At 36.7% G+C, this 21,346-nt stretch overlaps 1 protein-coding gene across 1 annotated transcript in view; it reads right to left on the bottom strand.

The window, feature by feature from the left end:
* ELF1 (E74 like ETS transcription factor 1) overlaps positions 1-21,346 on the bottom strand; it is an 86,127-nt gene that overhangs the window by 36,005 nt on the left and 28,776 nt on the right. The window contains exon 2 of the mRNA XM_007960219.3: positions 13,253-13,551. Coding sequence (XP_007958410.1) covers positions 13,253-13,324 — 72 coding nt within the window. The 5' untranslated portion in view covers positions 13,325-13,551. The remainder of the gene's footprint in view (positions 1-13,252; positions 13,552-21,346) is intronic.

Below are 21,346 nucleotides of genomic sequence, written 5' to 3' on the forward strand. Positions count from 1 at the left end.
AGACAATAAATGTTCATCGATTATTGAACAACATATCAGTTCTTAGATTAGACCATTGTTTATATGTGTGTATGCACATTCTGCCAGGTTTTGGTATCAGTTTGTTATGTCAGTTTTGTAAAAATGAATTAGGAAACTCTCTCTGAACTGAACCTGTTTAAATTAGTTCATTAAATTTTTAAGACAGGGTCTCTGTCAGTGAGACTCCTGGCTAGAGTGCAGTGACACAATCACGGCTCACTGTAGCCTCTACCTCCTAGGCTTGAGATCCTCCCACTTCTGCTTCCCAAGCAGCTGAGATCAGAGGTACAGGCTGCCGCACCATGCTGATTTTTAAATTCTTCTGTAGAGATAGAGTCTTACTATGTCTTCCAGGCTGGTAAAGTTAAAAATAACTCACCCACGAAACTATCTGGGCCTACTGGTTTTGTGTATGTGGGGATTGTTCCCTGGCAATTTCCTCAGTTTCTTTCATTGTTACTGGCACATTTTCAAGGAAAAAAAAATCTACATTATTACCATTCCAAAAACTTAAAATATTTCAATGCATTAGTTCAAATGATATATCAAATCCCTATACTGTTCTGCATTATCCCATCATCCCTTAAAATATAAACAAACAAATCAAGTATTGTCAAGATTAATGAGAAAATTAATGAATAGTTAAAAGACAAATTATCCTCCAGTTTACACCCTAAAAGAGTATTAGTAAATCAGAACTGGAATCTAGACTTATTTAGTAATTCAGCTAGGTTACTTTGAACAGTAATTACTCTGGATGCCTTTGTAACCCTGCCCTACAAATCTATCATAGGTGAAAGATTCTAATACAGGTCTCTGGTTACTTAGTAATAAATTCAAGATAACATTATACTATAGAAAACGGGAAGTATATGATCTCTATCATACAGTGACTTGTAAGAATCCAAGCGTATACAGAGAAGACTGTAAACTACAAAGAGCTGTACAAGATGTTAGGCAGTGTTATCTTTACATTGTATTCAAGACTAAGGCAAGTAATGTTTTCTTGGCAAAAAGGTTAACATCCAAAGATTAATATCCATGCCAAGAAAACATACTTGTCTCTATTAGCCTCCTCATTTCCCAATGGCATTTGTTCTCCAATATCCTAATTTTTATGTATTATGTACCTGCTACAAATGTCACATAGATAAACATGTGGTTTAATTAAGGGGAAAAAATAATTCAAGTGTCTGGTCATTGACATAGTCAAAGTGCTTTCAACTACAAAAACTTACTACAGCGCTGCGTAAAAAGTGTTCTCTAGGCTCTGTCTTTGGGAGTTCTTCAATATAATAAACTATAAAATAGAATACAGTGGTACCCCTAATGTGGTGATGATGGAAGCAGCTACTATGTTAAGACATCATACGGCTTTATCCACTTAATCCCCACAACAACACTAGGCTATATATTATTGACACTTACTAGTCAACCAGCCAGGAAAAGCTGAAATCCGAACCCAGGCAATCTGACTCCAGAGTCCATAAGTTTAACCACTACCAGTACAGGATCCTATAGATAAACTACTTAGAATCTATTACTAAGTCATAAGGAAAGTCTCATCTCAATTAACGCTTGGATGAAAAAATCTATATTACATATAGATTGATAGTTATCTTCCAAATGATCACTGTATTAGACCTACAACTGAAACAAGTTTGTTTTACTGTTGTTGTTTTTTTTGTTTTTTGTTTTTTTTTTTTGAGACAGGGTCTCACTCTGTCACCCAGGCTACAGTGCAGTGGCAGGATCACAACTCACTGCAGCCCCCACCTCCCAGGCTCAAGTGGTCCCTGAGTAGATGGGACCACAGGCAGGTAGGTACCACAACACCCCGCTATTTTTTTTTAAATAGAAACAGGGTCCCCCTATGTTACCTAGGCTAGTCTCAAACTTCTGGGCTCAAGCGATCTTACCACCTTGGCTTCCCAAAGTGTTGTGATTACAGGCGTGAGTCACTGCGCCTGGCCAGTGTTCGAGTGTTTCTCAAAGAATCCTGGCTTCTCTCTTGCACAGCACCATCAAAAACATAAAAGTCTAAGTAAAATTGTCTTTTCTCCGGAATTCCCCAAGATAATGTTTGAAATTCCATTGCAAATCCTTGTGGAGTTGTTTTTTAACAAAGTCTAATCCTAATATAACTGTGTCATGACAATTGGCTTTCTTTAGTCTTTGCCTAGATTTTTCTTTTTGTAGCTAGGATAAATTACAATTTGGCCATACATCTCAAAAAGTAAGAGTCAATGAGAATGATCTGTTTTCTTATTGGAATGTCCACTTTGAAAGCTTAATAATATTGGTGGGTTGTTGTGTGTGGGTATATGTAAACGGAATCAATTATGAGGTAAACAAACGGGTAGTTTTTTTTGGGGGGGGTATAGTAAATATTAACCATGTTTAAATGTTTACTTACAAAACTTACAAACTAAGTAGATTAATAAACATCAGAGTAGTCACTACCAGATTGGTAAGTGTTTTAAACATGCAGATTCCATATAACTCAAATAATTTACATAAAATCATAAAGGGGCAATTTCTGCTACAAAAAGACAGACTTTGACAAGAATCTTATACAGCATGTACACAGCAAATAATAAAATGAGGCAAGGCATCCTTGAATACAGGCAGTTTAGCTCCAACAGAGCCTGTCCCAGAATGGAAGATTCATGCTACCTGCTCATAGGTATGGGAGAAATCAGTGGTGCTCCAAAACAACTGAACAACGCCAAGGCAAACTATGTCAAAACAAATGTTAAAGGGAAATGCTCCCTTACAGCATAAGTCTATCAGATTTTTAAAATCCTGAGTCACAAGTTTATTGGTTTATTCTAGAATCAAGCCAGACATTCTGGATTATCAAAGGAAAAATGTGACAACAGAACAAAACAATCTGAATGAATTTGTGTAACTGGAACGCAAGTCACAAAAATCACTTTCATCACTCACTTACCAATTGGGTAATAGAGATTATCCAGTGTAAGACAAGAGCTATTAAAGCTTTTTCTTGATTTATCTCAGATCATTAATATGAGAACTGCGGGACCAACAGCAACTGCTACATTTATTGACGACTTCCATGTGCCATGCTATAGGTAAATGCACTGCATAAACATTTAATGCTCATAACCTTGGGAAGTAATTCTGTTATTTTTGGTGAAAGAAATAAAGCTCAGTGGTATTTAAAAACTTGTCTAAAGTCACACAGCTAGAGCCAGGTTCCCAAATTGATGGTTTTATTTTTTTTTTTAATGCCATATCACACAGACTCTTGACTGACAAACATCAGTTTTCATGATTAAATGTTATGTCAAAGTTTAGGCAGTGGACTGAACACACACTAATCAATCACTGTTTAAAAAATCATCTCCCACCTAAGTCTTTAAATAATAAATCATTTCCGAATGTGTGTATTGAGGTAGGAAAGGGGAGGGAGGAGATTACAGATAGCTGGGCTTCCCAGTAGCTCCTTTCCAACAGAACAATGGAAGTTTGTTCTAAATGTTCTTGTTTTTATTTTGCATATGCCACAAAATAAAGTAGAATGGGGAAAATGCAGAAATCACGTAAAACCACAAAATATAATAAATCGTTAAACTGTCACCTAAAAGATCACCTTTTAGGAGGGAAACTTCTTTTCTAACTTTAATCTTCGCATCATCCTGCTAATAAGTTTCCTGGTCTCATATCCTCAGTACTTTCTCTCAACATTACGCTAAGTGGGAACAGAGTAAATGGGTCAGCTTAGAAAGGTTTACCAGTCAAAATATTATAATGTAGCACTTCTAATAACAATTCCTTAGCAATTTTCCAAAAGAAGAATTGCTCTAATATTGAGAATTTTGGTTACTATTTCTGAAACACACACACACAATTATTTTCATCAGTACTCTTTAAATATGTTGAAAATGACCCTCTTTTTTAAAAAAGGCCAGTAACACTGTTTATATAGCTGCCTATCTTTTATGTGCTATGTGTTCACTGAAATGGAAAGGAGACAAAAATTTTCAAGATCACATAGCAAAACTAAGACACATCAAAGGTGTCAGATGTTAGGGGGAATTTTTTTTTTTAAGTTATATTTAGAAGCAACAGAGGTGCTAATTTCCTTTTTTTACCCAGCAAGGATATTCCAGGTGATTGAGTATTTTCTGGGAGAAGTTGCCAACTCTATTTCTGACAAGAAACTGACCAAAACAAACCTCATTTTAAAAAGTGTTCTTTCAAAACGTGTACAGAATGGATAAATAAAATGTGGTATATCCATATGATAAAATATTATTCAGTAATAAAAAGAATGGAGTAATGATACATGGCACAACACAGATGAACCTTAATAACAGGATGCCAAAGTAAAAGAAGCTGGTAGCAAGATAGCACATATTCTATGATTCCATTTACTATATGCAATTGCCCAGAATAGGCAAACATACAGAGACAGAAAGTAGATTAGTAGTTCCCAGGGGCTAGGAAGAGTGGGGAAGAATAGGTCATGACTACTAACAGGTACAGATTTCCCTTTGAGGTGATAAACATGTCCTAAAATTGATTATGGAGATAAACACACAATTCTGTATAAACTAAAAACCATTGATTTGTACACTTTAAGTAGATGGATTATATGGTATGTGAAATACATTGCAATAAAACTGTTTTTTTAAAAAAAGGTACATATATAGGTATGCCAGGCATAAGAACCATCTACCTGTAATTATACTAACAAATTAGCTAGAATTACTTTTTTGCTAAAATCATAAACACAGAATATAATAATTCTTCCATATTTTAAACTACTTTTCACCACTTACATGTTGCAGTGGCTAGCATTATTCAATTAGTGGTTAAAGGTACAGGCTGGGTTACAATTTGTAGCTTTATCACTTAGTAGCTATGAAATTACAGGTAAGTTGCTTCCCTTCTCTGAGCCTCACATGACTCTTTTGTAGTGAGAATTAGGAGCAACTACTTCTTAGGATTGTTTTTTTTTTTTTTTTTTTTTTTTTTTTTTGAGACGGAGTCTTGCTCTGTCGCCTGGGCTGGAGTGCAGTGACCGGATCTCGGCTCACTGCAAGCTCTGCCTCCCGGGTTCACGCCATTCTCCTGCCTCAGCCTCCCGAGTAGCTGGGACTACAGGCGCCCGCCACCTCGCCCGGCTAGTTTTTTGTATTTTTTAGTAGAGACGGGGTTTCACCGTGTTAGCCAGGATGGTCTCGATCTCCTGACCTCGTGATCCACCCGTCTCAGCCTCCCAAAGTGCTGGGATTACAGGCTTGAGCCACCGCGCCCGGCCTAGGATTGTTAATTATTAAATAGGATAATCCCTGTAAAGCACAGTGCATGGGGCAAGATGCTCAATAAACACTAGATACTAAAATTCACCACTGAAAGTTTCTGGAGCCCATTTGGTCCATGTTCTACCCTATACAATGATCTCATCTTACTCATTTCAGGACGTTATCCCTGGGCCTCTGTGGGATGGCTAGGGGGCCGTTAAAGGAAGATTTTGCAAATAAGGGTAATAAGTTCCTACTCTCCATACTGACTCCTCTTTCGTAACAATTATCAGCTTCCTTGCTGCCAAGAATGGGCAAAGAGATAAGCCAAATGTTAGACCACAGGCAGGGTTGTCCTTTCACTTAACCTGAAGAGGGCCTCAGCCCTGATGCAAAGTCAGATATCCCCCAGAAGGCAATCAGGCTTGTACCTGGGGGCTCTAAGACCTAACTCCTTTGATAAAGACTTTTCCAAGTATACTGAAAAGAAATAAGCAACCTTTGTATGTTAGTTTCACAAATGGCCAAGCTTTTAGTGAATTTCTTAAGTTTGATATGACAAGATTTAAAGAGAAGGCAACCAAAGCAGATAGAATCTGGAATTTTAGGTAAATAACAGAGGATGCACTGAGTCCATGTACAAATCAGTAGCAACACTCCAGCTTCCTGCCCTTCACATCATTGCTGCTGAGTAAGTTACACATTAAACACTATCAACTCATTCCTTCTGCCTTACTTTATGAGGTACACCTAATCTCTGACCTCACAGAATCTTGCTATTTCAGTTGAAAAAATGGCAGGTTGGTGTGACTTATCCTCTTACGTACAGGAAATGATATATAAAGAAAAAGGAAAGCTCTATATGAATGTTAGTTTCTCTGATTTTTTTTTTTTTTGGAAAAACAATTTTAATATACAACAGAGTAGGAGGAAAAACAAAAGCATCCACATGCCCATAACCAGATTTAATAAATGTGAACAACTGTCATTTAACACATTTTATTTACAATTTCAATGACAATCTTTAAAAGTTACTTGAAGTGTTTTTCACTAAATATACAACAGAACAGTTCCAAATACTTCAGAAAAAAGATTCCATGAACATCTGTCTCTGGTCTTAGAACTGTAGTGACATGGCTACATTGTCCCTGCACCAGATGAGAATGTGGACAATAGGTTCCGGGAAAATGTATTCTGCAGTCAAGAGAGCTGTGCGCAAAGCATCACCCTCTCAACATTCAGAGATCTTCTGATATGATCAGGACCATAACCATGACCGAACACATACACATCCCAGATCATCTAGCAACAAGTAAGTTTTATCTATTTTACAGAAGAGATCACTTATTCAACAGATTTTTTTTTTTTTTTTTTCTGAGACGGAGTCTCTCTGTCGCCCAGACTGGAGTGCAGTGGCACGATCTTGGCTCACTGCAAACTCCGCCTCCCGGGTTCATGCCATTCTCCTGCCTCAGCCCCACGAGTAGCTGGGACTACAGGCGCCTGCCACCACGCCCGGCTAGTTTTTTGTATTTTTAGTAGAGACCGGGTTTCACTGTGTTAGCCAGGATGGTCTCGATCTCCTGACCTTGTGATCCGCCCATCTCGGCCTCCCAAAGTGCTGGGATTACAGGCATGAGCCACCGCGCCCGGCCAACTGGCTAGTTTTTTGTATCTTTTTTAGTAGAGACGGGGTTTCACCGCGTTAGCCAGGATGGTCTCAATCTCCTGACCTCGTGATCCGCCCGCCTCGGCCTCCCAAAGTGCTGGGATTACAGGTGTGAGCCACCGCGCCCGGCTATACAACAGATTTTAAATATGAAAAAAAAAAAATCTTTAAGAGGACTCAATGATATTAAAGGCTTTGGTAATATTAAGGGGAAAAAAGACAATCTCTTACTTCAAATAATTTAGCACTTATTTGAAAAAATTAGTAAAGTGTGTATGAAAATTTAACATGGCAAACATGTGAGACTGATAATAAGCAACACAGAAATAACAGGATAAAGTTGTTAACTCTTGAAGGAATTATTTTAGGATGAGTTCCTGGAAAAAGTATGTTTTGTTCTAAAATCTTTAAAGATTATTAGACTTCAATATGCAACAGGTACGAATGTGGGAGATCATTTCTGAGCAAACAGTGGGGAAGCAGGAAAGCATTCTGGAAAATTACATAGTGTGAAACAGTCAGGCACACTGTGAAAAGCTTCTAACCGTAAGTTAAGATGTTTGGACTGATAACGAAGTCAAGATAATCTGTTAAAAGTTTTGGTACACTCTGCTGCTCTAGAACACCTCCTCTTATTCATATGTCAGATAAACTAGATCCTCCTTTGAGATCCAGTTCAACTTCCATGGTGAAGCATTCCCAAAGTTGCAGTGCAGTCAATGATCCATTCTCAGTATCCAGAGCACCTTACATTTATCTCTGTTACACTGAATAGTGCTTCCCAAACACTGCATGAAAAAAAAAAAAAATCACTGGGCAGCTTGTATAAAAGACAGCAAGGAAGTGTTATTCTTTTTTTTTTTTTTTTTTTTTGAGATGGAGTTTCACTCTTGTTGCCCAGACTGGAGTGCAATGGCACGACCTCAGCTTATCTCCCAGGTTCAAGCAATTCTCCTGCCTCAGCCTCCCAAGTAGCTGGGATTACAGGCATGCATCACCACACCCGGCTAACTTTGTATTTTTAGTAGAAATGGGGCTTCTCCATGTCGGTCAGGCTGGTCTCAAACTCCCGCCCTTATGTGATCCGCCCACCTCAGCCTCCCAAATTGCTGGGATTACAGGCCTGAGCCACCACGTCCAGCACTGTTACTCTTTAACCTCCAGGAATTAGCAGTCAGAGGAAGCCAACTGACACCCTAGAGAGGAAAGTGCTGAGACTACCTTCTTATATTGTGATGAGAGTCTGGAAAAATTTGTTGTTCCACATGTTCACTTTTTCCATGTCACCAAACTTCTCTCTAGTGACTTAAGTCTATTAAACATAAATATGATTTGCCAGAAATTCTACTTTTAAAACCAACAACTGAAAAAAACATACAGCTTTTTTTTTTTCATACAATACATCAAAATTATAAAAAGCACTGAACTACCGGCTGTTCTTCATTAAATTAACTCCTGGACCATTTAAGTAAATAGTTCTCCTTCTCTTTAGAAACTTGTATCCACAGACTTCTGCTTGCTTTTTGTTCTCATACATTCACCATGCTAACACACTTGTTAAGCTCAAACCAAAGCACCACTGCATAAAAGGATATTGCACTCAATACTGATGGGGTTGCTCTCCCACAGAAGTGCTTCATTCTCAGCTACAAATATTCCCAGTTTAGAACAGACAGCAAGAACAGTTTTAAACTGTCAGCATCAACAGCATTGACATTTCCTTTCCAACACCCCCGCCATGACCCCTGCCATCTCCACTCAAGAGTGCCAAGCAATTCTGAAAAATAGGAACTGAATAAGGGAAGATGATCAAAATGCTGGCAACCATATTAATAGTATCAGTTTCTTTAGACTAATATATTTATAACCTAGACCATAACTGAAAATGAAAAATATATTCTAATCTGGTGCCTTCAAACAGTGATTTTATAAACAGTCAAAACTTTGGAATACATTCTTTTAAAAGTCATAAATACTTTTTAACTTTAAAAAGTTAAAATCCCAACAGGGTTTTAATGTACTTTACAAGCTAACTCTAAAATTCATTCAAAATCCTATTCTAATTTCGGGGGAGAAGGATATCCTATCGGATATCAAATCTATAAAATGATTCTAATGAAAACAATGTGATACTGGCACAATACAAAAACAGTTCAATGAAGAATACACTAGGAAGTTCAAAACTGAAGCCTGTACATATGGTAATTTAGTATTAACAAAGGTGGCAGTTTAACTGTGAAAAACATAAAACATTCAATAAATGGCGAAGGGCTAACGCCACTATTTGTGGGAATGGGGGAGGAATCTTCAAATCATGAATACCTCACATCATACAAAAATAAACTGCACAGGGACTGAGGAGCTAAGCATTTAAAAGATACTAGAAGAAAATGTAGGCTGGGCGCAGTGGCTCACGCCTGAAATCCCAGCACTTTGGGAGGCCGAGGCAGGCAGATCCCGAGGTCAAGAGATGGAGACCATCCTGGCCAACATGGTGAAAGCCTGTCTTTACTAAAAATACAAAAATTAGCTGGGCGTGGTGGCGCATGCCTGCAGTCCCAGCTACTTGGGAGGCTGAGGCAGGAGAATTGCTTGAACCTGGGAGGCGGAGGTTGCAGTGAGTGGAGATCATGCCATGGCACTCCAGCCTAGGTGACAAGGTGAGACTCCATCTCAAAAAAAAAAAGAAAAAAGAAAATGTAAAGATAGTATATGCTAATTTTAGGAGTGATAGGAGTGAAGAAAATTTTCCTAAGCAGAAGGCAAGAAAAGCCCCCAAAACTAATATTATTAGTTTGTAATACTGATATATTTTGTTAAAAACATTTAAAATTTCTATACAGCACAAGGTATCACATTGTTAAAAGACAATACTAGACTGGGAGAAAATATCAATGATTCTAATGTAATAACCATAATATTTAAAGAATTTCCACTGGGCAAAAGGATATATTAATAAGTAAATCAAAGAAAACTCTAGTTGACAATAAATAAAATTTACAAATAATAAACCGCCTCACCACTAGTAGTCCAGAAAATGCAAATTAAAATAGTAAAATGTCATTTCCACCCTAAAGACTGGCCAAAAAAAAAAAAAAAAAAGGACTTCTGTTGATAATGGCTTGGGAAATACCCTAGTAGTAGTAGTAGAAACTAACACAGCCCCTCTTCCCTCCCCCGCCCAACTTTTATTCTAGATTCAGGGGGCATATGTGTGCAGTTTGTTACAAAGGTATATTGCTTGTTGTATGAGTGAGGCTGAGATTTGAGGTATGATTGATCCCATCACCCAGGCAGTGAGCACGCACCCAATAGTTAGCTTTTCAACCCTTGCCCGATTCCCTCTCCTTCCCCCCTAAGTAGTCCCCAGTGTCTACTGTTTCCATCTTTATGTCCATGTTACACAGCCTTTTAAAATAATTATTTGTATTTATGTTTTTAGTAAGCTCAGGAATTGTTTTTAATAACCCTACAGATATAATCACGTAAGTGTACAAAGATAGACTACATACACACAGACACACACACACATAATGACAAAATTATAGTGCTCAGTAAATATGAGCTATGAGCCAGACACAGTTCTAAGAGCTTTAGAGACATCAACTCATTTAATTCTCACAGCAATCCTATAATTTAGCTTCTATTATTTTCATCCCCATTTTGCAGATGAGGAAACCAAGGCACAGAAAGGTTGAGTAACTTGCCCAAAGTCACAGATATAGTAAGCAGCGGAGCCAGGATTCAACCCAGGCATTTCAACTTCAGTACCTGAGCTCTTAACCACCGCTACTACTAGGTAGATCTACTGCCTTCCAAACAAGGATGTTCATTGCAATATTGTACATCATAGCAAAATACTGGTAGCAGCCATGATCAGGAACTGTAAAATAAATAATGGGCTGCTCATGATGTAAAATAGTAAATGATGTAGAATCAACATATACACAAATATTTATAATACATTAAGTGAAGACAAATGAGACACAAAAAAGATTTAGCATAACTTCATTTGTGTCTTAGAAGCAACCTCCGTATGCAGTTTTATATATATGTATGTTCATTTGTTCAGACATTTTTCTGAAAAATTACACACAAAATATTAATACTTAATACTAGTTTCTTCTGGGAAGGAGAACAAGATTAGGAGTAAGGGTGAAGAGAGATTTTTCACTAGTTATTTTACATATCTTTGTATTAGATGACTTCTTTTATTAATATAAATGGCACGTTATTGCTTTTCTATTAAAAACAAATTAAGCTAATAAGCAAACAGAGAGGTAGAGCCCCAGGTTAGATAAGATGCTAATATCACCAACAGCACTGGATCTACCCTCCTGCAAAGCAGTTAAATTTGCTATGCTGATGGCCACAGACTGAAGACGCCAAAACTCATGAAGAGTTTTAAACATTTTGATGCTGATTATAACGCAGTAAGATTCTCACACATTATTGCAAGAATATATAAAACATCATTAGTAAGAATCAAACTGGCTGAGTTCAAATTGCAGCTCTACTACTTACTGGCTGTATGATTCCAGGAAAGTGACTTAACCTCTTGATATCTCAATTTTCTCATTATAAAATGGGGATTAGTATTTAACTTATATGGTTAATACTTGTAAAATCCTTATAATACCTGCACATAGATTCATTTTGTTAAACAAAAATAACTTAAGAAAATACATATATGTACATGCTGATGTTAACCTAACAGTACCATCTCCCTTTCCAAAAACATAAATAACCTCTGCAAAACAAAGTGTATCATATATAGTAAGTGTATAAGTGTTGTTTTGCAAAACATTTTTTTAGGCTATGCAGACACATATATGAATATGGTACCATAATGTAAAATTCACTTCTCATGTTCCAAAGAGTATCAAATCCACTATAACTAGAGCATATTAGTGAGTGGCTTAGGGCTTTGTCCTCTGCTGCTACATCCCAAGATCAGACCTCACCACATCAAGCCTGGCATCTATCACAGCATCTTTCATTTAAGAGGGCTGCAGAGTAAACACACAGTTTCAAACCTTAATATGTGCACAAACATCCTGTCTTAAACCAAATTCAAAACACCTTTCGTCCTAAAATATCTTTTCTGTTGTCTCTAGATTAAATCCATATCACCATTAATACATTTTTAGTCAAGACCAAGCAATCCTCTCCCTAAACCTTTTTTCCTCCCTAGCCAAAGCTCACCCTGATGTTAAGGCAACTTAATACAAATCCTCACCTTTTGTAGGTTTATTTATAAACTTTTTGTTCTGTCACTTCAATGCACAACACAGCTAAAAAAATTTTTAATTTTATAAAAATCATTAAATTCACTCTGCCAAAAGTAAGAATTTTATTATTTGCAGTAACTATGTTTCCAGAATAAAGGCATTACATATTATAATTGGCCTATTAAAATGAGGTGTTTAGTATTAGGCTTATTTCAGTAATAAATCAACTTTAGGCTGGTTCTCAAAATATTTTTCCTAGTACCCTGCCTGAATCTCTCCAACATGTACACTAATGCTCCCATATCATGTCTTATATTCCCTATATAACTTGTTTAAAATGAAGTTAACTATAAAGTCCCAAGAAACTCTAGCCTCGTTGCAGTTCTTTTGTGTGTGTGTGTGTGTTGTGGGGAGAGGGGAAGGAGACTAAAATTAATCTTAGATCCTTTACTCAGTATCTCCTAGATCTTTTTTATATACTGAAAACAGTAATTTGCACATCTTATATAAATTCACTGAAAGCCAATTGAGAAATTCTTCAGTTCAATTCCCTCATTCTGCAGATGATGAAATCTAGATCTAGAGAAGTTAAGTAACTTCCTCAGAGTCACATGCTTTGGACTGAAATGATGTATGATTATGGACTGCTAACGTTGTCTCATCTACTTGAAGAAGTAGCCCACGATTACAAACATTAATTAACCACATGCATTAAAAGGTAGTATATTCTCTAGAACTTTTCAAAGTACTTAAAAATAATTACTTAAGGCATTTAGTGTTAAGTAATTTTACAATACATTTTACATTTTACAGAAAAACAAGCTAAACCCAAAAGTTTTACTTCCTTGTTACCATATCAAAGCTAAGGATAAGATTTATTCTTAATGAATTAACTGGTGCTTAAAACACAGTATCGTTATTTCCTCCAAATATTTCATTTATAAATTTTCACTTTTAATGAAGTTTCTCTTATTGTCTTTTAAAGGAAGTAATTTTCTGATATGAATAGAAAAATCATAATAAAATCATTAAAATGAAATTTTCTCTGGATCTCATACCTGTCGTTCATCCTCCATGACGTTACTAGCAAATTCAAATACTAGGTCGTTCTGTTGGACAACAGCGGCCATAATAAAGCATTCCCCTTAGATCCACATGAGAAAAATTCCAAACAGATTCATGTATCAGGCAGCAAAATCTAGTGACTATTTGGGTAAAAAACCCTCAGCTCTGTCTGTGGAGTTACTGTATACCCAAGTTTTCTTCAGGGAAGGTGCTTCAATTTTCCTGATTCGTTGATATTCTAGTCAAATTGAGACAATTTTCCTGAAATTTTTCTTCTCTCAAGCTTCTTGGCCTAAAAAACAAAAACTTAGATTAGTTATGAAAAAGCAATCAGCCACTCAGGATATAATAACTGATAGAGAGGGTGGTATCGCCAAAGCATTTTTTTTATTATTAACGTTTTAAAATAAAATTGACATGACTAATGAACATATGCTCTTTTTAAAAAGTTACATATTTTCTTTGAAGAGTGTGCTCCTGCTAAGATCATCTCTCACTACTGAAAATTATGCCTCTCTCCCCGACTCTACAGTTAAACTACTGTTAAAGTACTCAATATTAAAAAAAAAAAAAAAAGGTCAAAAACCCCAGCAATAATGAGGGTTGTAATCGCAATAAAGGATATATAAACAATTTCCTTCTTTTCACCAACTCAGCAAAGCACACACACAGAAACTGCTACCCCATGAGTAATTTCATAACATATATATTTTCACCTTTAATAGCGGATTTATATAAGGATTTAAAATCGAATACATTTAAAGTTTAGTAAGAACTATTTTAAAATCTGTTAAAAATAAGCAGAAATTAAAGCCCACTCTTTCTGTTCTTTAAAAAGCCTTCTGATAAGTAAAATGTTTTAAAGATTACCATGCTTAAGCCTGTCTTCAGTGGCTTCTTTTTTAATGCACTGAAATGTATCCTTATCTCTAGCATAGGCTTGCAAGCAACAGGAAGGAAACAGCACTTGACCACGTCATGGCAAATTAGAACATGCAAAGAGCTGCACTTTACAATAGTAGAAAAACAGAAACGCAACTTAGCAGTGAAAACAATTTCACAGCGAAGGGAGAAAGGCTTTTAAAATGTCTGCCAAAGATGTTTGCCTATTTAAAAAAAAAAAAAAGTTATCAATACTAACAAAAGGAAAAAATTCTTCAGGTGTTTATCACAATCTTATTACATTTTCATCAAATGATTATGGTCATAAATGTGGCATAAAAAGAAAGATATAAAAATAATCACATTAAGTAACATCTAGTTCTTTGAATTAGCATTTACGGTTTTAATACAAACACTTTAAGGAAAGGATGACTCCAAGGAAAGGATGGCCAGTAATTTCCTAATAATTTTAAAGAGATAAGTCTGGGGATGAAGCTGACCTGGTGAATCAGTTTCCCTGAAAACGTAAATCCAGCTAGTACGTGCTAGCCAAATCCCTTAATCGACTTCCTAATTTCTGTAAAGCCAAGTCCCTGTGTGTTCTGGGCTTTAAGGGCCATCATGGATGAGTGTGATTTTCCTAGCAGGAACTCAAAATACAGTAAGAATTAAGAATTCAATTCAAGATGACATTTCTACTCACTACACTAAATTCCAACCCAGCAAATTTCCCACTCTCATCCACTCTCTTTTAACAGGAAGTTTAACTCCAACACTGGGAAAGTATTTTTAGCACATTCAGGTGGTTTTTGAGCAATGTACCGTATCTAGAAGAGGAAAAAAAAGTGTTTTGATCTAAATTGATCACAGAGAGATACATTTGGTCTTGTACTTATTATTATTTATAATACCTTTTTCCTTAATTATCCAACCAAATTCTCTATAGCAGACCTGCCTTATGTTCCACACAAACTATTCAATCTTGCCTCTTTTCTCAACTTCTGTTATTTCCCATGCTTGCAACACACCCCCCTTCAACTTGCCAGCATTCAATCCCATCTTTTCCATTCAATGCTCAAGCCCCATTGACTTCACAAAGCCTCCCAACATCTATGCCTCAAACTGTAAGGACTGCTCCTTTCAAAAACACGGCAATTACTGTCTGTAGAACCAATTTAGCATTAATTGTAGTACATTGTCTCACATTTGAAAACTGTGTTCCCTTAATTCCACTGAATGCATGTTTGAGTGCCAATTATTTGCAAGGCAATGTGCCAGTCACCAAGACAATTGCAGCAAAACCTCTTCTGAGGAAATAACCATTGTCTAAAATTTCTTCTGTACCTCCCAAACCTGTGTGTCCACAATGATGACAAAAAGGATTATATTGATGACAAGTACTGTTTTAAATATCTTATCAGGCCAGGCATGGTGGCTTACACCTGTAACACCAGAATTTGGGGAGGCTGGTGGGGAAGGAGTCACTTGAGACTAAGAGTTCGAGACCAGCTGGGGCAGCATAGCAAGACCTTGTCTTTACAAAAAATAAAAAATTAGCTGGCTGGGTTGGTGTGTGTACATTTGTGATCCTAGCTACTCAGGAGGCTGAGGCAGGAGGATCGCTTGAGCCCAGGAGTTCAAGGCTGTAGTGAGCCATGATTGCCACTGCACTCCAGCTTGTATTACAGAATAAGACTCTGTGTTCAATAAATAAATATCATTAGATATTTAAGCTATTTCTACAAATATCCTTTATTTAAAAAAGAATAACTGACGTACTCCTGATAAAGAGGAAACTATTATCATAAGTTTGAAAAACCAGAGTAAGAAAATATAACCAGAATCAAGGGATGTTTGCTGATACAGAAGTTTCTCTGTAAAAGATTAGGTTCCAGAAGGCTATTTCAAAATCCATTTGTTCATAAATGCAAAATGACATTGTGCCAATGGCCAGTGTGAATACATCTAGGTAAATTTAAGTTTCACTTTCTTTTCCACTGCTATCATGTACCTTTTCGTATCAGCACTTCCACACTGCTACTGTGCTTTAACAGTTGTCTTTCAGAAATCTAAAAAATCAGGATAAGTAATCAACATACCCACACCTTATAGTACACACTAACAACCAACAGTAATATATCAAAACTGAAATGGCTTCCCACAATCACTAAGCCACTTACTGCGGCAGAAAAAGACACGTTTGCTCAGGCATGTTGTTTTTGCTTATTTCTATAGAGAAGTCCACAAACTGAAAATATGTAAGTAAAGAAAAGCATTTTACTGGCTTAATCATGTCTTTGATGCTCTGTCATCTTTCCTGCTCCTCTTCCTCTCCCCTGTGTACTTATATACCCTATGGTATCAACGTGATTCTGGAGAATACATTTTCTGATACCTGATCCAGAGGGAGTACCTAGAGACATCAAAGATTCTTACAATCTTTGATAACAAAGCCCAGGTATCTTACATTTCTTTTAGTAATAGATAAAACTGAAGATCTAAATCAATGATTCCATTTTTGATTAGTAAATTGGGGTGGTCAAGTTCTCACAGTCTACAAGCAAAACAGAACTAAAACTAGAATTTTTGTTTCCTAAATCAGGACTTAAGCTATAACATACAGCCGGGCCTCTAAAATCCACCAAAGTCCTTTCTGCTATAACAGTTTATAACAGATTAAGTAAATGCATATATCAAAACATTTTTAAATCTCCATCTCTAGGTTCAGCTTTTGAGCTCCAAATCCAGTCACTAAACTATCAGACAAATATACATCAGTGCCCCTTGAAGTCAGTGTGTAAAAAACATGTCTAAAACTAAATGCATCATCTAATTCCTCAAATATGCTCTTAGATGGAAAAAAAACATGGCCACTCAGAAAAAAGGTTTCTGTTCTAACCCAACAAATTGAAAGGTCCTTAATTATCTGTTAGAGCCAGGAAGGACTTTGCTGTATTAATAGTTCTCAAACATGCTTTTTCAAAGTGTCAGTCTTTATAAAGTAACAAGAAAAAATATAAGTGAAACTACTTCATCACACAGATATAAGCAGTCAACTTATTTGCACAGTTTTCAGAGGGCATCCAGGCAGACATCTACCAGATAATAATAAAATCTCAGGCTGGCTCAGATGTCTCCTAATTGGGGCAAGACCATATTCTTATTCTCCAAGGAGACATGCTACAGGAATACTTAGCAACAAAGTTCCTAACCTCTCATCCCTAAAATAAGCTTTGGAGTTAAGGTAAAATGGTAACACAAAGCAGTTCAGAGAACAGGCTCTGGAGTCAGGCTGCTTGGGTGGCAATCTTCTGCAGTGTGACCTTGGATCAGTTACTTGCTTGGTGTCTCAGTCTCCTCTTTCCGTAAAATAGGTATCAGTCTCAAGTTTCCTCCTTCTGTAAAATGGGTAAAGTAAGTAATACTAAAACCTAGAGCTGTTGTGTAGATGCAAAAATGCATGTGCAGAATACTTGGCACATAACATGCACTGAGTTAACATGAGCTTCTTTAGCACTGTAAGTATACGCAAGAGATATGTGACAGGTGCATGCTAGGTAACTAATAATTCCTTAAGTCTCATTTCTGTACTCCCTGGAAGTCTCCATGACCACAGCTATTCGCCAGACTCCAAAAAAAGAATATTATAGCCCATTATCAACAAAAGTATAATTCTATTCCAGTGCTTAAAAGTTTGGCGTTTTTTTTTTTTTAACAAATCCTGGTGCTTCAAGGCTAGGACTTCACTCTGTCTGGCAAACTTCCCTAACACAGAGTCCCATTATGCCTCATTCCAAACAAAATGACTTCACTGATAGTGAACACAATACCCTCAGCCACACTACTAGCTACTATAACCAATTCAAATGGTTACTTGTTTAATTTATTATAGAAGATTTTAGGTACTAAAGACATATGATAGTCAAAATTGATCACTGGTTGAATGTAAATTTAAGATTCCTTCAGAAAGGTTTTTAGACACAAGGATATTAAACCCATGAATTCATAAATATATTTTTAGAAAATCATTGCTCTCCTTTTAAGGTACTATGGCACCAAATGCTTATGGTGAAAATTAATAACTAGTCCGGGGCCATGACTCATACCTGTATCCCAGCACTTTGGGAGGCTGAGGTGGGTAAATTACCTGAGGTCAGGAGTTTGAGACCAGCCTGACCACATGGCGAAACCCCGTCCCTACCAAAAATACAAGAAAATTAGCCAGGCATGGTGGTGAGCACCTGTAATCCCAGCTACTTGGGAGGCTGATGCAGCAGAATTGCTTGAACCCGGGAGGAGGAAGTTGTGGTGAGCCAAGGCGCACCACTGTACTCTACCCTGGGCAACAGAGCAAGACTCCATCTCAAAAAAAAAAAAAAAAAAAAAGAAAACTAATATATAAAGAGAATCAATCAAACAAGCAAAAAGGTTTTAGATCGGACAATTCTGGGATAAAGAAGGTGAAATATTCCAACTTAAAGCAATGACATGGTTGAATGACTTCTCCAATAAAGTATGTAATTCAGACTGTGTGTCTGTTTATATACATATGCTATGTTTGTAGGTTGGCAGTTTCTAAAAAACTGGAATGCTACAGTAACTCTAGATACCAAGTAACTGAACAGAAAGAACTTTCACAAGATGTGGTAACCTAACGAAGGGCTCTTTTCAATATATACAGATAGCCATGATAAGAAATGCAGTATTTGGAAAGATCATTAGAAAAAATATAACAGAAATGAAAGAAAACAGAGTAAGAAAGTGAGAGAAGAGAAGTTATACAAAGTAGAAATGAGAAGCAAGCAATAAATCCATAATCTGTAATGACTGAATTCCTGTGGGATGGACCATAGTTTGGCCTTTTAAAAAATCTGTTTTCGGCCGGGCGCGGTGGCTCAAGCCTGTAATCCCAGGACTTTGGGAGGCCAAGATGGGCGGATCACGAGGTCAGGAGATCAAGACCATTCTGGCTAACACGGTGAAACCCCGTCTCTACTAAAAAATACAAAAAAACTAGCCGGGTGAAGTGGCGGGCGCCTGTAGTCCCAGCTACTTGGGAGGCTGAGGCAGGAGAATGGCGTGAACCCGGGAGGCGGAGCTTGCAGTGAGCTGAGATCTGGCCACTGCACTCCAGCCTGGGCGACAGAGTGAGATTCCCCCTCAAAAAAAAAAAAAACGGCGGAGCTTGCAGTGAGCTGAGATCTGGCCACTGCACTCCAGCCCGGGTGACAGAGCCAGACTCCGTCTCAAAAAAAAAAAAAAAAAAAAATCTGTTTTCTATTATAATACGGTAGAATGCTCTATACTAGCTCCCAGCAGATATGAAGTCAGTGGTATGAAGATAAATTGCACACAGTCTTCCAAAGGTTGCCAAGTCTCAGTCTAAAAAGTGTGAAATCACAGGATATTAGAGCTGAAAAAGATCTAAGGATTACCTAGGACAACATATTTACCGAAAAGATAAGGAATTTAGGCCTAGAACATTCTGATGTGTCCAAGGACACACAGCTAGTTAGTGGCAAAGAAAGCAAGAAAAGCCCAGATTTCCTACTGGTATCTTTGTATTTATATTAATACAACTTCATTAAAATTTTTTCCATAGCAGAATATCTGGAAAAATAAGAAATCCCCTAGACAAATACTTAGCAAAAGTACCTTACCATACCCCAGTACAACTGTCAATTAAAATGCTTTTATATATTATGCAACCTCTTGATACTTGCGATAAATCATTTTCAACCATAATTTTAACTGAAATAACTGGTGCAGAGGGTTTGTAGATTTCCCTATTTACTGCTTTAAATCTTCAAGTTTTACTATCATTATCTCCCAAGTTTACTATATCATATCACCTGGCCTTACATTTTCACTCAGCCTAAAAAGTAAAAAGCAAACATGTCTTTTTAGAAGGCTACCACAACTTAGTAACTCATTAAAATACTTCAAAATAGATTTATACTGACATTTTTCTTTCCAGTTATTTTTTTTTCTTTTTGAGACACAGTCTTGCTCTATCGCTCACGCTGGAGTGCTGTGGCACAATCTTGGCTCACTGCCACTTCCGCCTGGGTTCAAGTGATTCTCATGCCTCAGCCTCCCAAGTAGCTGGGACTACAGGTGTGCACCACCATGTCTGGCTAATTTTTGTAATTTCAGTAGAGACGGTGTTTCACTATGTTGCCCAAGCTGGTCTTGAACTCCTGAGCTCAAGTGATCTGCCCACCTCAGCCTCCCAAAGTGCTGGGATTACAGGCATGAGTCACTGTGCCTAGCCTTTCTAGTTATTTTAAATACAGTATTGCTAGAATTTACATTAAAATATGTGAATATGGAAAAAACAATAAAGAAACATCCCAAAATGTAGGTATAGTTAAGAAACCAGATTTGAACTTTCCCAAAAAAGAATAGTCATACTTTCTCAGTTCCTGCTTTCTCTAAACCAGGTACTCTACACACAAAATTGAAGGAAAAAAACACAAGTTAATGTCACAAGGCAAACAAATCATTTCATTGCACTCAGTGTTCTCATAATTGAAAAAGAAAATGTTTCTATACCCCAACTTTTCATTTAATTTTTTTCAAATATTCAACAAATTTAAGAAAGTTGAGAAAACGTTTAAAACTACATTTCTGCAATCTAAACAGGTATCATGTATTTACTATGAATATATTTTAGGTAGCTATGCAAGATAGCTACTTAAAATTAAGCACTTTTACTTTTTAATTTTTTTCATTGTTGAATTCTTTATTAATTCAAAACATTTTAAGTCAGTGTAATGCATATGCATTTTACAATAACATCCATAGATTTCCACAATATAGTAAAATGAAAACAGCTCTATTTTGATTTACTTTGAAAACTCAAAGAAAGCTACCTAGTTTGAGACTTCTGAAATTTTTTACATTACTGTTATGCTCAAATTCTACCACATGGTGAAAATTCTAGCATTTTCTAAGGGTATGTTATTGTACATAGGTAAAATGATAAAACTGATTCTAGGAAAGGGGAATAAAAAAAAAAACAAAAACTTAAATTGGAGGAAACATAATCTGGATTATCTATTCAATTTATGAGTACCCACTGTTATTCTGGTATTGCAAAATAACCAAGTGTGGTGCCCCTTAAGCTGTATTCATGCATTCAAAACTTCTTTATTGTCCACTAATAAATATTGGTGGAGTACAATATATGGATATAGATTAAG

The sequence above is a fragment of the Chlorocebus sabaeus genome, chromosome 3 (genome assembly GCF_047675955.1).
Source record: "Chlorocebus sabaeus isolate Y175 chromosome 3, mChlSab1.0.hap1, whole genome shotgun sequence".
NCBI classification, from domain to species: domain Eukaryota; kingdom Metazoa; phylum Chordata; class Mammalia; order Primates; family Cercopithecidae; genus Chlorocebus; species Chlorocebus sabaeus.